Source organism: Scleropages formosus, chromosome 25 (assembly GCF_900964775.1).
Source record: "Scleropages formosus chromosome 25, fSclFor1.1, whole genome shotgun sequence".
Taxonomy (NCBI): Eukaryota; Metazoa; Chordata; class Actinopteri; order Osteoglossiformes; family Osteoglossidae; genus Scleropages; species Scleropages formosus.
Window position 1 is genome coordinate 17,409,239 of NC_041830.1, and position 17,234 is coordinate 17,426,472.

Below are 17,234 nucleotides of genomic sequence, written 5' to 3' on the forward strand. Positions count from 1 at the left end.
GGGGGGGGGGGGGGTGTGTTTCTGGCAGGAGACGTGGTGACGACATACAGTGGCACTCTTACTGTTGATGCAGATGGATGTTCTTGGCTCAGCCAATGGGAGGGGGTGTAATCAAACAGTGGCTACATGACACACTGCTCAGCTGCCCTGGCCCTCCTCTGCAGCGCGCTGTTCTGACTTGAGCTTGACAAACTCTCGGGCCACTTCATCAGCGCTGCGCTGGGACAGAATGCGCAGCACTGTGAGGCCCGTCTCATCCATGTGGACCCGCTTCCCCAGCGGCAGCCAGCAGGCAGCGCTGCCCCGAGAGGCCAGGTCCCGCAGCTGCATGATGGCAACACCCACTGTGCGGTCATCCCGTGCGAAGCAGTAGTCCTTCACGCACACCTGCACCTCGTAGCACTCAGGCCCCGCCTCAGCATTCAGGCTGCTGCGGAAAGGGTTCAAGGGCTGGAGGTCAGTGGCGCAACTGGAGCGCATTCTAGCATCAGAATCCAATCAGCTGCTAAAGCCCAGCAAGAAGCTTGAGAACCTCCACCAGCGGCCACGGGGTGCCAAACTCATTTATATAGTGATGTATGCATACAACAACACTCTGGAGAAAAGCATCTGAAATGTAAACGTAAATCAAAGCTCCTTCGATGCCAAAAGACAAACTCACAACTGGAACGTCTCATTGAACCGCGGTGACCAGCTATTGTTCTTTGATTTGGTGGCGAACTTCCTCTTCCTATCGCTGAGCTGCGGTCCGATGATGTAAACCTCGATGAAGGGCCTGAAGATCCCAGACGTCTGCCAGCGCAGGTCGTTGGCCCCCACCACTGGGGAGAGAGAGAGGAAACATCAAGCCCAGAATGCATTGCTTCTGGTGGGGGCCGGGGGTTAGGGTTGGGGGGGTTCTCACCCTTTACGGTGACCTTGTGTTCCCCAGTGTTGGGGTGTGTGAATATCTCCACATGGAGGGACACCTCTCCCACTGCGTCATCCACACCTGACCCTGCGAGCAGAAGTTCAAAGATCAGCCTCGACTTACCTGCTGGGGGGTGGGTTTGTGCTCCAGGTGGGGGGGGGGGGCTGCAGGGACAGCACTTCAACAAGACAGATGCAAGCAGGACATTTCCTGATTAGTGCGGCTCTGCGGTGCCTGGGTGCACGCACACAGAGAGCAGAGTGATGTACAACAGGGTATAACCCCCCTTAAGACTTGATGCCAGCAGCCAGAGTGAGCAGGGTAATTCAGGTAAAACACTATACTTACTGCTCTGTGCCCCAGTAACCCACAGTGAAGTGGGTGTGCAGGAGACCTGCTGGGAGAGGGCGTGTCATCCCGAAGCAATGGGAACATCTCTCATTCTCTCTCTCTCACACACACAGTCTCTGCAATTGACGGCAACATGCTGCGTGTGAGTGCGTGACCCGGGTGCGACATACCCTTCTCCGGGTACGTGTCCTCGCTAAGGGTGTAGCGCACACCCCTCCCTCCATGGACTGGCACCCAGGGAGCGCAACGGGGAGAGGAGAGACACGCATAGGAAGAGGGGTGAGAAAAAACATCAGCAGGAAGGGTCGCAAAGGTGAACACGGGTTACCACAGAACAAGATCCTCTAGAGTAAATAAAAAGACTGCTGGCTGTTCACAAGGAGACAGACAGGACTGAGTGAAGGGGGGGGAGGAGCCAAGACGCCGATCGCACCCTGTTCTTTCTGAGTCTGGACAAAGGTTCGAATGAGTGTGTCCGTGGCTTGAGTGTAGAGGGAGAGCGCGTAGCGCAGCGACTGCAGGTCGGGACTCTTCTCCAGGAACGTCTTCTTGAGCCCAACTCCTCCGGCGTGGAAGTATTGCTGTGGGCACAAGGAGGAGCGCGGGAACGCGGGACCGTGACGCTTCCTTCCTCCTGCTGTCAGACCCTTAATTAAGGTACTTAGCCTGAAGTGATACAGGAGGAAATACCCTGCTGCACAAATGGGTAAATCAGGGTAATTTTCTCAGTTTACAGATCTCTCTTACCAGTGAAGTAAGAAATAATTTAAAATCTAAGTGATAATAATGAAGAGTCAGAGGCGAGAGTGACTTGTGATTTGTGTCTGCTCTTCCCACCTTGATGGTGTCCAGGGCCATCTCCACCACTGCACATTGCTTGGGCGACAGTGCCTTGGGCTCCTCTCGAACCATGTGCTCCTAGAGGCGAGAGGCAGGTGAACAAAGCGAGACCCCCCCCGCCAGGGGTCCTGGAAGGACCGCCCCTGCCCTATCTCTCACCTTGAGCTTGGAGAGCTGCCCCAGCTCCTTGGCCGCGGTGAAGATGAGCTGCGTGCCCTGGAGCACGGGGAGAAGAGGACAGTAGAGCCGACTGCGCGCGCACGCACACACACACACACGGCACCCCATCCGGGTTCGATCCCTCACCGTCTGGTCCGTGAGGGGCGGAAGGACAATGGTCCTCTCCATGGTGTTCATCACCAGCTTCCAGAGCTCCTTGAGGACCCTCTTGAGCACCGTCTTCTCGCAGACCTTGGCGAAGAGCGTGAGGCTGGAGGGACGGCAAAGCGGCAGCGCTGAGCACCTTTGGGTGAGATGCGATAAAGAGGCGGAGCTCCGCCCACCGGCCCCTCCTCACTTGCTGTCCAGGAACTCCATGATGGGCTGCAGCACGTTGTCCGCGTCCTGCGCCACGCTGCCCCCGTTGGCCGGAGGCTTCTCCGTCCCCTTGACCTGAGCCAGGATGTCTCCCATCTGCCTGACACACTCCTCTATGTGGGGCTGGAAGCTGGAGGCACGGAGGGATACGGCAGCTCAGAGTCAGCTCAGGGGCCCATTTTCATCCACTCTGGAGGACAAGTGCTTTTTGTGTCTTGCAGCTGTGGGAAACCTCGACATGGACATGCGCTACTTTTCGAGGCGGCCGATCACAGCTGTCCACTCTAGAGGACATACTGTATATAGGTGCGAATCTCAGATGGCACCGGGGGCGCCAGCGGCCGCAAGAAGAGAAGAGACACCGAGGGGGACGTCCCCAGGCCGCCGCCCACCTGACGGCGAAGATCCTGCTGAGGTCGTCCATCACGCTGTTCAGCTTCACCTGCAGCTCCTTCAGGAAGTCACTGGCCTCCACGTTGAGCTGCAACACAGGAACACGATGACATCGCCGGCTCTGTCCACCAAGGACCACAAGCCCCCCCCAGCGAGCGACTCACGTCTCTGCCGCCCATGGCCTCGAACATCTTCTCCAGCTGGACCCGCAGCTGCTGGATGTTGTTGATGAGGATGCAGGGCTTCAGGGACATGAGGACACAAGGACAGACAGGAGGGCGTGAGGCTCAGCTGAGGACGGAGCGACCGGACGGACCGAGAGCGTCCGCTTGCAACACTCACCACCTTCTCCTTGGAACAGTGGCTCGCAAAGTCCCGGGCGACAATGTCAGCGTACGACAGCAGCACCTTCCCGAGGGTCTGGGGGGGGTGACAGCGAGACCCGGGAGGCGTGAGTGAGACCGCAAAGGCAGCGGGACGAGCAGCGGGGGGCGCTGCAGCTGCAGCTACACGCTAATGTGGGATGTGATGAAGACGAGAGCGCGTCGCCCCCTCGAGCTGCCTGTTGGGTGCAGCACCTTGGCGAACCTCTTCATGTAGCGAGCCACGACCTCGGGGTCCGGACACTCGAGCTTCCTGACGATCTCGAAGCTCTGGTTGAGCTGGGAGAAGACGTCGACCACGGAGCAGGAGAAGAGCGCGTGTTCCGACGTCTGCTGGAACTGGGCCGCGAGAAGCAGAGGGGGGCGGAGGAGCAGGGGTCACACCAGGACACACGGCGGAGGACGACGACTTACCCAAGCGCTGACCGGCAGCGACACGTTTCCTCGCCGGTGCCGCGGAGAACGAACTGCGTTTCCGTCCTGCGCCGACGGTGACGTGTAACGTGTGCTCGCTTTTCGTAGCTTGTTGCGTGTTGCCGTGTGTTTGGTGTGCGTGTTGCCCGTTCGCGCGGGACGGCGATGGGCTCTCACCCCGTCCTTCTTGTCCCTTTCCAGCGCCCCGTGCAGGAAGTCCATGGACACTTCCTCGTTCTCATCCAGCCACTGGATGACAAAGGGCTCGAACCATCTGCCGGCGCCCAGCAAACACAGAGACGGACAGACGGACAGACGGACAGACACTCGCGCACTCTCTGAGTTGCGGCGATTAACACTCAGGCTGGTGTGATGTTCAAACACAATGAGGGGCCTGAACAAGTTGATCACAGTGGCAAAGTGCAGTGCGGTTGGACCTCCGGGTCAGCAGGGGGCACCGCGCTCGCACCGGGTACTGGGTACTCACACCGGGTACTCGGGCACACGGCTCTGGAACGGCGCCAGCTCCTGCGCGTACTCGTTGTACAGCCACTTGGCCTTGAAGTGCAGGTTCATGTAGTCGGCGCTCTTGCACAGCCGGCTCTTCTCGTGCTCTGAAGAGAGACACGGCGCTTACGCACGGCCCCGCTGTGCGCTCAGGGCTCCCGGCTCCGTCTCCCTCTCACACACACACACACACACAAACTGTGTATTTACTCGCTTTGTTTCTATTACTTACTTCCCAAAAACAGTGTTTTTACCCCCTGCAGCAAAGCAGCCGAAGAGAACGGCGTAAACGCCTCCGTTCGACTCACTCGCACGGCGTTTACAGCTCCTGCCTGCTGTTCCCGCGTGTCGCTCAGAGGCACCAGGAAGCCGTTTGCGGAGCCGATATTTTCTCATTCGAAATGAGTCTCGATTTTAACGGCGATCGAGAAACGTGACAGTAAGTGTTCGGCGGAGGAGAGAACGTTGCGGAGAGGCCCTGCCGGACAGAGCTCGGTTCTCCTCGCTCACCCTCCATGGCGTACTTCATGTCCTGGGCGAACAAGGTCCACATGACCTCGGCGCTGATCTTGCCCACGTTGAGCTCCTGGGGGAACCTGCGGGGGGCAGAGGACGTGGCAGAGCGAGAAGCTGAACCCCAACCCCCGACCCACCACCGCCACCACCACGAGGAAGGAGGGGCACTCACTGGTTCAGGCAGGGGGTGTAAGAGTTCCTGTCCTCCTCGATGATGGACACCATAAGGGTGATGAGTTTGGACCAGAAGTCCAGGTTCTTGATGCTGGGCTCTTGGTCCTCAGGGGCCACGTCCACCTTCTTGTCCTGAGGGGACCGATGAAGGGGGGGGGGGGGTGCGAGTGTCACCTCGCAGCGGATCCCACCCCCCGCCCCCGAGGCTGCGACCGTCACCCACCGGGTCCACCTGGTACTCGCGGCTGTACAGCTCGTGGCAGTTGTTGAAGATGTACTCGTAGGTGGAGTTGAGACACGCCTTGACACAGTCCTTCACCACCTGGCTCGCTCTCGGCGGGTTCTGCAGGTCCAGCACCTGCAGGGGCACCGGGGCAGCGTACCGCGTTTGTCCCCATTCGAGAACATTTTACACCGGTCGCGGCCCGTGCGGCCGAAGGGGGTGAGAGAGGCTCGGCGACGCAGCTCCTTCCTTCCTCTCCAGGTCTCGGGAGGAAGATCCTTCTGGAAGGAGCTGAGGAGGTACCTTCATCCTGAAGAAGGTGATGCTGGTGAGCAGGTCCACGGTGGACTTGAGGTCCTGCAGCCGCTCTGGACTACTGGCCGGGAAGTTGTTCTGTGGGCAGAGCCAGACGCACGTTTGAGCGAACAGCCCGGCGCCGGGGCGAGCGAGCGAGAGAAAGGGAAAGAGAGAGCGAGAGCGAGAGAGCAGGCTCTCGTACCCGGTACATGGACAGGTCGATCCGCAGCGAGTTATGGAGCTGATCCAGGAGCTTCACGAAGCGTTCTTTCTGCGGATGCGATGGGACATAAGGGAGGGGCCTGTTAGACACCGGCGGCGAGATGTTGGCCGACACCACGGCAACACCCAGCGCGTTGCATACTCACCCCGAAGTTGGAGGCGGAGAAGCGGTCGGCGGCGCACACGTTGTTGGAAGACTGCGTCGTGTGGGCATAATAGGCGTTGATGTTGGCCAGCAGGGTGCTCATGACGGCCGGGACGCCGGGACACATGTACTTGGACGACAGGCAGGCGAAGTGGCTGAAAGGGAGGCCCTCGTTGGCCAAGGGCGAGGTCACATGACCAGCGGACGTCACACAGCGGCTCAGACGCGGTTTCCGCCCGAAGCAATAGCCGTGGTTGGAAACATCATCATCGTCATCATTATTAAAAACTCTTCTTTTTTCTCACCTTACAATGTGTGGCCTGTAAGCAAGTTACTGACATTGATCATTATTACTGCGTCACTTCAGGGTAAATATAAAGGAAACTGGAACTTGAGATTTTCAATACAAGGAAGAGGTGAAAATGAATCAGAGTGTGTGTGCGTGTGCGTCGGGCCTCACGTCATGGCCTGGTAGATGGACTCGATGCCGTAGCGCATGGCGAACTCGTCAACCACCTCCTGCGCCGTCTCCTCGAAATACACCTTCCAGGCGTCGTCGCCCTTGGCGTCGGGGATCTTGACCGCGCCGTTGCTCTGGACGTCCGTCACATAGTGGAACAGGTTCTGCGCCCACAGGAGCCGGAGCTCACACACCTTCCGCAACCTGCAAGTAGGACCCGAGCCCGCCCCCCCGCCGGTTCTCGACTCACCTCATGCAGACAGGTGTACTGGACGTGGTACGGAGCCACGGTCTCCTCGCCCTTGATCTCCACGCTGATGCGCATGCGGATGGCGCCCGACACGGCCGACTTGTCCGTGCGCTTTTCTGGAGGAGGACGCCGAGCGGCACGTCTCAAACACACCGCACACCTTGAAAATGTGCTCCTCGTACTGCAAATGCTCGAATTATAAATCTTTGAAGGTGCGACCGTGTTTCCGTTTGTTTTTTTTTTTTTAACCGTATTTTCTTCCCTTGGCCGTTATCAATTTTTTGCTGCGGCCACCACCTGCGCTTCCACAACCGGCCACTAGTGGGCGCTGAAACGCACCCACGCAGCACAGGAGCGTAGCGCAGCGCCACAGTATTGTCGTCAAGTGCAAAAAACTGTGCAGATGGAAGATTATTCTTCTCACTATTTTAAATCAGTTTTAATTTTCATGCAGCTCGAAATCAAAAAAGAAAAAAATCTAAGTCCTACAAAGCACTTTCATTAATAAGATGCTTGCAGAAGCCGCTCAGCGAATAAAACGCGGGACAAACGTAGTTTTGCTCTCAGCTTTGCTTTGTTTGCAAGGAAAAACTAAAGGGACCCCTCTTCATCTCGCTCACACTCTACTGACCCAGGTTGTACCAGACGTCCATCTCTCCGCTCAGGGTTCGGACCTCGATGATGGTCTGGCCCAGGAAGTCGTCGGACTCGCGTTTGAACCGCTGCTTCACGCGGGACTTGATGTCGTCGTCCTCGTCCCACACGCGCACCTTGATGCGGTCCGACGAGTTGTGGCACTCGCTGGGCGGAAGAGAAGGACCCGCTCGCTCAGCGCTCCTTGGAGCTGCGCTCGGGACCTTCGCGCACCGTCCCCTGCAGGTGCCACCTGGCGCGACGGCGGCCTCGAACCCAGAGGGGTCGGGCCTCCATACTCACAAGTGGAAGTTCTCGTCCCACACGGGGTTGAGGTTGCCGTAGATGGTCTTTGTCCTCTTCTTGGTCTTCCCCACTTGCACCGTGACGTAGGGGTCGCTGGATCCTGTCTTGTCTTTGGCCTGAAGGCCCTGGGCACACTGCACTGTGGGAGAAGGACGGACGGGAGCCGTTAAGCCCAAAAGGAAGCGGACACGGCTCAGGCTGAGGACGGTGGCTCCGCCCCTACAGACAGGAGGAGGACTCCTCCGGAGAACACCGGCGTCAACAAGGTCTGGCCATATTTCACATCTGAGACCTGCCCTCGAACCCGAGACCTCACCCGTGATGCTGATCTTGGCCGACCACTTGGAGGTGCCGTCCAGCACGCTCTGCTTGACCTGTTTCATGTGGGTGGCGTGGGCGGCCTTGGCCACTCCGAACACCTGCTGGATGAGCTCAAAGATCTCGGGCTTGTTCCGTTCGCGGATCTTCATGCGGTCCTTCAGGACCATGATGATGTTCTGGGTGCGGTCCTCGGCCCCGTGCTTGGAGCTCTTCTCCGCCGCTCCTGGGAGATGGAGAGAGGGTCGCGGATGAGCGAGCTTCATGAGCACGTCCCGCATGACGCCGCTCGTATCGGTCACCTTGCCCCCACCCTCCCGGAGGCGCTCGGGCAACGGGAAGTGCCAGAAATTCACATTCACATTTACATACACTTGCATTGATTCTCCTATCTCACACTCTTCGTCAAAACGGCTGATACTACGGCACGAGGAGGGACTTGAACCTGCGTCTTTTGGCTCTCGTGGAAGTCGGGTTCGAGACAGAAGCGGTTAAGGAGGATTTTTCAAGAGAGCGGGGGGGGGTAAAACAGGTAAGAGCCTCTTTGGGGGAAAGACTGACAGAGAGGGTCTTCATGGGCGCCGGACCTCCTGCCGTCCTGCTACAGGCCACCGGGGGGCTACGGAGCAACAGGCGGCAGCGGGGCGAGAGAGACGGGTGCCGGCGGCTCTCACTCTGCAGGCAGTCGGCGTTGAGCAGCTCCTGGCACTTCTCGTGACACTTGACCCCACACTCGGCGCAGCGCATGCCCTGTCGCGCGATGCCCCACAGCAGCCCCTCGCACTCGTGGCAGTAGGTGGGCGCGGTCGCGGTCCACACCTCAAAGTTGTGCGGCGTGGTGCTGGAGATGGGGTAGATGAGCGCCTGCAAGGCCTTGCGGTACACGTGGCTCTTCTGTGGGGGAGGGGAGGCATAGACTAAGATGCACACAGGTAGAGCTACACAGGTAGAGCTGCGCAGGTAGAGCTGCGCAGGTAGAGCTGCGCAGTTAAGGCCAGACTCACCAGCTCCTCATTGTTCAGGGTGCTACAGGCCATGGCGGACGTGATCCCAGCCTTGCGGGAGTTCTGCACCAAGGACTGCGGTGGCAGAGGGAGGATTTAGACCTATCTGGAATTAACTACAAAAGTCCAGTTTTACTGCGCTGCCGAGTTACTCACCATGGCCTGGGGGGAGGTGGGGCGCCGGGGGCCAGAGGAGAGAAATAAACGAGTTATTAAGGCGGAAAGACGTTCCTCCGAGGAGCGACACATGGGACGGACATGTGAAAAGGCAGAGAGACAGCGATCCCTGTACCGCAGTAACACACCCGGCGGGAGGGTAAATCCCTCAGCTGGTTGGTGTGAGAGATGTAATTTATTCATCAAATGCAAGGTTTCATTCAAAAGCAGAGTTATTAAAACTAATCAATATATTATAAGAGCTCCTGCTGCACTTTACTTGTGGGTTGGAGACAATGCAGTTGCTTCAGAAGGTGGCGCTAGAGTTTTCCCGGGGGGGGGGGGGGGGGGGGTGGGTGCATCTTCTGTCGTGTCATTCGGACGGACACACACACACACACACACACACACACACACAAGCTCCTCCTCCGTTCAGATATGGTGTCATGGTTGCCAGGAGGGGATGTAACGCGGTACAGGAAGTGGAGAAAGGAAGAACCAAGGACCGAGTGCCCTGATGATGATAAAAACAACCAATCAGGAGGGAGATGAGAGGCCCTTCAGCCAATGAGGAACAAGGGAGGTGAGAGGAGGAACAGGGGAGTAGAAGGGAAGGGTCACGGATCCTTCCAGAAGGACAGGCAGAATCCTCGAGGAGCAGTGATTTAGCTCGTGAGATGAGTGACCAGACAGGGAAAGCGATGAAGAGGAAACTGAACGGAGGAGGAAGAGGAGGAGGGCGACACACGGGGGGGTCATGGATGGCGAACGTGCGTCAGAGCAGAGGTCGAACCCTGGACGTCTCCTAAGAGGGCGGCTCTTAGTTCGGATGACAAGGAGCTAAAGGTCAGAGGGTGTGTGATGGTGCCGGGAGGTCATGGGGTCGCGCTCCTCACCAAGTCCCTGACAAGCGGGACGGTCTTCCTCTTGCGCAGGTTCGGCATGCTGTCTGTGTCGATGCTGTAGAGGGCGTCGCCGGGCCTGTGCAGAACACACGACCGTGACCCGGAAGAGCAACACACACAGGAGTGCACGCGCACACACACACAGCTGGACTGGCGCTGGAGTCGGGAGCGAGACGTACCCTCCTTTAAACCACAGAGACTGGGACCACGCAGAGTCCCCGCGAGCCTGCGGAGAGAGACAGGCAGGAAGGGGAATCGTGACTGTTTGGACAGAACCTTCTAGAAGGACTCCTGTCACTTCACTTGGCACTACTGAAAACGAGCTTCAGCACCTTCTACTCGCTTGCTTTAGCGACACACAACTGGACTCCGCAGCTCAGTCCCGGTCTTGGAACGACGAACACCTCATGGTCAAAGGTCACACTGAGGTCAGAACTCCGTTTTTTATTTGGGAGACGTGTGTCTCGTGTCCATCTAATGGGGATCATCTATGAGGACCAATATTGACCATAGCTAGAATCGGCAGGACCTCATAACCACCTGGCTGCGTGCTCCCGGCGGGGCCCAGTAGGGGGCGAAAACACAAAACTAATCTTTCCAAAAACTGGAAAGAAGCAACTTGCGGCTACTGAAGCAAAAAGGAAAGTAAACCTGCTGCATATTGATCACAACGAGCTGCAAAATTACTGGGGGGAAACAGAAGGAAACCGGTCACACTGTCACCACTTATTGTCACAAATGTGAAGATCGGTAAAGGTGTTCAGTGTTCTCGAGCGCTACAAGGAAAAGCACACGTCGGTGGTGGCGGGGGGGGCGGGGGGGGGTGGGACCGACCTCCTGCAGCTGTTGGCGGACCTTGTTGAAGAGTCTCAGCCAGTTGGCTTTGGCGCGAGACCTGGAGTCCCCAGCGTCGTCCCTCATTGGCTGGCTACTGTGGGGGAGGGACCAGGTCAGCCTCAATCAACCAATCGGCAGGAGCGCTCATTTCCTGCCTGCCGGAAACCAAAATGACGAGGACAGGAAGCGCACCTCTCAGGGCGGGGCTCTGTCTCCTCCAGATGACCTGTAGGGGGTGTTTCCTCACTGAGTGGTGGTTCTTCCAGTGGGGCGGAAGCCTGGACACCGGGGACAGGGGGCTGGGCCATGGCTGCAGGGGGTGTGGCCACAGCGCTGGGGGGTTGGGCCACAGCTGCAGGGGGTGTGGTCACAGCACTGGGGGGTTGGGCCACAGCTGCAGGGGGTGTGGTCACAGCGCTGGGGGGCTGGGCCACTGTTGCAGGGGGTGTGGTCACAGTAGGCAGGGGCGGAGTCTCTTTGACAGAAGGAGGTGCCACGACTGCAGGGGTCTTTGTTGTGGGTGCCAGGGGCTGTGACTGGGATACTCCGTGGTCTTGGGTGGACGGGGGTTGGATGGAGGCCTGGGGGGGCAGCTGGAGGGGCAGCTGGGGAGGTGGCTGCTGCAGCTGGCAGAGGGAGGCTTGCTTGTCCAGGACCGGGTGGGAGGCGGAGGTGTCCGAGACCTGCGGGGGGGCCCTGCCGCGTGGGGTTGCTGTATAAGGAGGCTCCCACTCTTCGGTACGACCCCCGTCAGGCCCGAAAAGAACCTCATCTTTGGGGTAAAGCGCATCCCGCTCTTCCTCGCAGGGGGCGCCGCCCCTCAGGTAGCTGCCCTCATCGCTGTGCCCCCCCCGGAGCTCATCGGGGTCCCAGTCCGGGGAGCCCTTGCTGTACGTCACCGACGAGTGGCAGGACAGGTAGGAGTCGTTCTCCTCGTAGAAGTCGGGGCTCCGGCCAAACTCGTCGCTCAGCTGGGAGCTGCCCTGGCTCAGCTCTGCGGACGACGCGTAGCTGCCGGTGGGGCTGCGATACAGACGACACGGGGGCGGGGCGTGTCTCATCATGGTAGAATCGCGGTAAAAAAACTGTATCGGTTCACATGGAGGGAGATGGAACGATGAGTCTGCGAGCGGAGCTACCTCAGTGTCCTCGAGCGGCTGTAAAGGAGCTCGCCGCTGTTGAGCGAGCGGGAGCGGGGGCTGGGGGAGCCGTGATGGGGGGGGTCGCGCCGAATACTGGTGCACGGAGGCGTTGGGCTGCGACGCGCTGCAGTACGGCGGCGGGATGCTGTTGCTGGTTTCGCTGCGGTAGTCACTGTCCCGGTCGTCGACCGCACTGTCGGGGTCCTCATCTGGGGGGGGGGGGGGGTAACACACACACACACACACACACACACACAGGCCAAGGAGACTCACACCTTCAAAGTGGATCCAGTGCATTCAAATGAACGGTGAATGTTTGTGGGCCAACTGTGATTAATGTAATTAACATAATTCACATAATTAAAGTGAGTGTCCATCAGCACTGCTGCGTGGAACATTCTGAGATGTTCTTTCAGAAATGGGTGGGGGGGGTAAAGTCAGCAGGGAACTCACTTTGCTGGTCCCTCCAGAGACTCCAGTTGCCTGGAAAAACGAAGGAGCATCAGTGACCACGAGAGACCTTTAGTGACCATGAGAGACTTTGAGAGACCACCAGAGACCGTTGGAGGACTTTAAGGACCATGAGAGAGCAGCACACAGTTGGCACCTGAGAAACGTGGAGATGATCGATCCCAGTTCCGAAAGACACCCTGGTCCCTCGAAGGGAACGAACTGCCGGACGAGCCAATGACCGTTACAATTGTCCAGGAGACAGAGGAAGGGAGATGAGGACGAGAACGAAGACAGGAGAGGAGGACACTTACAGCACTGAGACCCTGGAACGGCCAGCGGTCCGTCCTCGTGCCCCTGGTACGAGTGCTACGGGTAGGAGAGCGCAGAGCCATCAGGAAACGCACACGACCGCACAGACGCGCGCACGCAGCGGTCGAGGGTCAGAAAGAGCGCGCTGCCAGCGGGCCGACAGGAGAAAGCGGTCCAAACCGCTGACCGTCCCACTGGCCTGCGTGGATGCGTGGTCACTTTGACTCCGAACACAGTTTTACCCTAGCCGGTACCACCCTTTCGTGTCTCCGACTCCACATTTGAACCACTACCAGTTACAAACATGAGGGTAAAGACCAGATGTAAGGAGAGCACGAGGAGACGGGAAAACCCAAACACACAAAAATATTAGATAAGAAATTAAGGTTTATTATAAGAAATATTACTCGTTTCCCCAGAGAACACTTATTACTATAATATACTCATATTTGCATTATGCCTGTGATCAAGTGCCCTGTGTCACCGTGTGAGAAGAGCTCTGTGAAAATAAGTCGCATGGAAAACACTTAGAAACAGTGTAATAAAGTACAGATGTGTATTTACTGTGTATTTACTGTGTGTATGGAAGGAAGGAATGTTAGGCTCTTACATCCTGGTCCCTCATGGCATTGAGCTGCTCCAGCTTCTGGGCCCAGTAGCGTGCCTCCTCCTCGGGGATGTCTGCGCGCACACACACACACACACACGTGTGAGCACTGAGAACGCCGCCCGTCGTCACACACCGCACAGCTGCGTTGGACACGTCGCACAGGCGAGGGGGACGAGGCCCCGCGGGGTGGACGCTCACCGAACGGCAGCTCGAACCGCGTGTCCAGCAGGATGCGGTGGAACGTCGGGTCCTTGGTGCCGCACACTTCGCTGTCCGCCATGATGACCTGCGAGTCCAGCGTGAGCCAGTCGCCGGGACCCTCCTGTCGGACGACACGAGGGACGCCTGAGGTCCGGCCGGTGCTCCCGAGAGCCGCGTCGTCGTCGTCCCCCCCCCCCCCCCCGGCCCGGCGACCGTCACCTCGTTGGACTGGCGGACGCTGCGCAGCGGGATCCACGAGGTGCCCAGGATCGTGTCCCAGATGAGGCCCTTTTCCCAGAGCTCCACGGTGAGGCCCAGGTCCAGCCGGTTGATCTCGCTGCTCAGAGACACGCGGACGGGGACGGAGGGGGACGGCGGGGGACGGGAGTCACCTCGGTGCTCCTGCGCAGCTGCCGTATCCTAGCAACCGCAACTCGGGAGGCGGGAGCTGCGACCGCACGTCCGCGCCACGTTCCCGTCGACGGCGAGGCCGAACGGGGCCGTTCGCGGCCGGCGAACGCGCACGCACGCACGCACGCAGAGCGTAGGGAGACGCACGGGAGAGGGGTTCGAGGCACGAGGAACAAACGCAGCTGGTGCAAGTGAGCGAAAGGCTACGGACAGAGACGTCCCTCCGTTTACTGACACGTTCATTTCGGCGAAAATGTCTCACGCGCAACAAACGAGAACCAGGACACAAGACATTTGTCCCACGCGTCTCATGCGCATCGTCCACCAGTCCGTCCCACAAAGAGCCAGGAGGCGTAAACCCCGTGGAACTGAGTGGAACTAAGGTGGCCCCACACACACTTCCTGCGCTCGCAGGGTTGCGTTCGCTCAGCTACACAAAGGATAAAAAGTGAAAAAATATGAGGTCACACTGCACACCGAGTCTCTCATTCAACAGTGAGTTGGGGGGGGGGGGGCTGTTTCCATGACAACTGGAGCGACTCACAACATGAAGTCCTGTTCCCAGGACGGCTGGTTGCCCCGCACGGCCACTGTGGTGCTCTTCACATTCTGCACTTTCAGCGTCACGTAGGTGTTGAACTTATCTGCGCAGTGAGGTCAGAGGTCAGAGGTCAGCTTGTGCCCCCCCACCCCCCACACGCATCCTCACTTCCCGTAACGAGGAGTAACGGCTGCGTAAAGTGTGACAGGCTGTACATGACTCACCCTGAGGTCCATCGAGTTTGGCCTTTTTAACTGCAAAAGAAAAACAGGTAAGCGGTGAGTAACACGGTAAAAACGGTGTAATACAGCTCAGGTTTAAAAAACAGCCTGGCGGAGAGGAAGGACTTACACTCGGTCTGTCAGTGGCCACTGGTGGGGGGGGGCACAGTGCGGTACCCTGACTTCTGATATGAAAACGGACCCCCCCCCCCCCCCCCCAACTCACCGAGGATGAGGAGTTCCGGAAGAGAGCGAGTGGGCGAGCGGGAGAGAGAGGCCCGCAGTCCTGCAGCAGCTGGGCGATCGAGGAGCTGCGAGGGACCGTGGGGGGTGAAACACTGCAGTGCCTCCCCCCCCCTGCCCCCATGATCATGCATTATTGATGCCCCGCGCTGGCACCCCCATCCCCACCCACACCCCCGCGTACAGTAACAGTAACAGTTGGTTCAGTGTGTGTGGATGGAAGGAACGCGCTGCAGTGTGTACAGCAGGGTGTGTCGAGAGGGGTCTGCGTTGACTGTGGGGTACTGTGACCCCCAGTCAAAAAGGCACTGACAGAGGGCGATTCTGACACCGTTCCCCTCGCATGGGTTTGGAGCGCAGGAGGACCTCGGGAAGCACGTGCGCGTGCGAGATCGGCGAGAACACGAGAGCAGTGGGAACGCTAGGACCGCAGACCAGGCTTCTCCAGAGTAAATGTGAACATGCTAAATCTCTGGGAGATCAGGGACCTTCTGTGCCCCGTAAACTTTGAAGAACATAAATACAAGCGGGACGGTGTGGTAAAAGGGAGAGTAAAAAGGGAGTTTGCGACAGGATGCAGCGCGTGTGGAGCGTAGGGTTGCCGTGGTGCGGAGCCTATCCCGGAAGAAGAGGGAGCGAGAGAGGGTACTCCCAGCGCAACACACACACACCTGTAACCGGTCCCCCGTAACAGACGCACTTTTGTTAAAATTCCAATGACAACCAGAACCTGTGAGTGACAGAACCGCCCCCCGCATCCCCACACACACACACACACACACACACACACACACACACACACACCGCTTCCCTGCAGCATCCCTTCGTCCTCGTGCCGGCTGCGTTGGGCTCGTGCACACCATGTCCCGCGCTAAGAGGACCAGGTACCGCAGGACTCGCGCACATTTGGCACCGAACACCACGCGACAGGATGAACGAGACTCAGAGAACCCCGGACGGCGTTCCGGACCCCCCACGTAAGAAACGCGGCGACGACGCACAGTTCCGACGACACTTTCGATGATGAGGTGACGATGATCTGGAAACGTCTACGAAATGTCGCCACGTGGGGCACAGATCGTACGTAACTTTGGTGCCGATAAGCGTTGGAAAAAGTGCTTTTCCCACGCTTCGCCGCATGAATGGAACAGACGGTCCGGTCTGCTACACACACACCTGTCTCTCTCTCTCTCTCTCAGTCACACTCACCCATGCGCGCTCTCACTGAGCCCACAGTGCTAAAAGGTGGTGACCGAGGTCGGCCGTGCTCCTCACCTCCGACACACAGCAGGGACATCTCTGGGGGGGTCCGGTCCGCCTCGCGGCCGTGCACGCGGCTCTCTCCGACGTGCGTGTGAAGCGTGGAAGGGACGCTCGCGAGGGGTTGCTCCGGAGGTGCGTGCGCGCGCATGTGTCTCCTCCTCCCTCTCTCTCTCTGGCTCACTGCCATCTTGCAGCGCTGCTGATGCTGCGAAGATCACCGGTGACGTGACGTCATACTGACGAAGGGATAGAGACACCTGACATTGCGAGGGCGTTGGGGGGGGGGGCGGGGGGGCTGGGGAACGACACACACGCCCGCACGTCACGACTCGACCTGGCACAGCGGGCCAATTTGGGTAAGTAAACCAGCGAATGAAGAAAATTGTCGTGACTCAGCATCCAAGAGCATCACTCGGTCGAGTCACGAGCAGCTCATTGAGCGAAAATGACAAGAAGTTAAATTCTCACTCTTTAAGACACTTAAACCCTGGTGCTCAGCAAACTCCGGCCAATGATTACCGCAGCGTGTGTATCCACACACACACACAGCATCAGAAGCCCGTCCTTCACCTGAACACTCCTCCAAATTAAGCGCTCACCTGATCTCCGTGTGGGACTATGGTACAGTTGAGGGTTCATCACCTGGCCTTCGACACACCTGCAAGCGTGTTGAGCGTGACACGCATTCCAGCTGAGAACCAGGCCGATAAAGCCATTCCTGCACTTTACAGCAGTATGACCATACGTGCCGTTCAGCGGTCTCAGCACCCCGCCCTCCCCACCCACGGACCTGCTTCGTCATCCCGGCCGCCATGAGCCACGGATAGGTTGGCGGTATGGACTGGGGTCCTTTCCCTCTAGGCCTCACAGAAGTACTTGCAACACATTAAGCCCCTGCCTCCATCACACTGCTGTTAAAGAAAAACCTCAAACTGAACCCCATAGGAAAAGACCCCAAAGCAGCTAAATATGCATATTTGACTAATACAAATGGACTGGACACAACAACCACTTGCAAGTCATCCTGCCCGCAATATCCTGTTACTGTAATTTGTTTCA

The 17,234-nt window shown here is 58.3% G+C and overlaps 1 protein-coding gene across 1 annotated transcript; it reads right to left on the reverse strand.

Annotated features, from left to right (window-relative positions):
• Nucleotides 1-2: 2 nt before the first annotated feature.
• LOC108921409 (protein unc-13 homolog A-like) lies at nt 3-16,365 on the reverse strand. Its single transcript, XM_029249410.1, is given in 43 exon segments — nt 3-430; nt 662-821; nt 905-997; nt 1,432-1,488; nt 1,695-1,842; nt 2,099-2,179; nt 2,261-2,317; nt 2,408-2,531; nt 2,619-2,768; nt 3,031-3,119; nt 3,196-3,273; nt 3,374-3,451; nt 3,610-3,753; nt 4,006-4,102; nt 4,316-4,442; nt 4,846-4,931; nt 5,024-5,157; nt 5,249-5,383; nt 5,552-5,641; nt 5,748-5,816; nt 5,914-6,067; nt 6,373-6,536; nt 6,623-6,738; nt 7,254-7,423; nt 7,559-7,700; nt 7,878-8,105; nt 8,554-8,773; nt 8,884-8,958; nt 9,040-9,045; nt 9,936-10,020; nt 10,124-10,170; nt 10,779-10,875; nt 10,974-11,804; nt 11,921-12,000; nt 12,002-12,132; nt 12,377-12,406; nt 12,688-12,742; nt 13,296-13,366; nt 13,494-13,617; nt 13,716-13,833; nt 14,452-14,551; nt 14,673-14,702; nt 16,188-16,365. Coding segments are annotated over 43 exon segments (5,538 nt in total). The 5' UTR covers nt 16,363-16,365; the 3' UTR covers nt 3-138.
• Between the last annotated feature and the right edge of the window lie 869 nt (nt 16,366-17,234).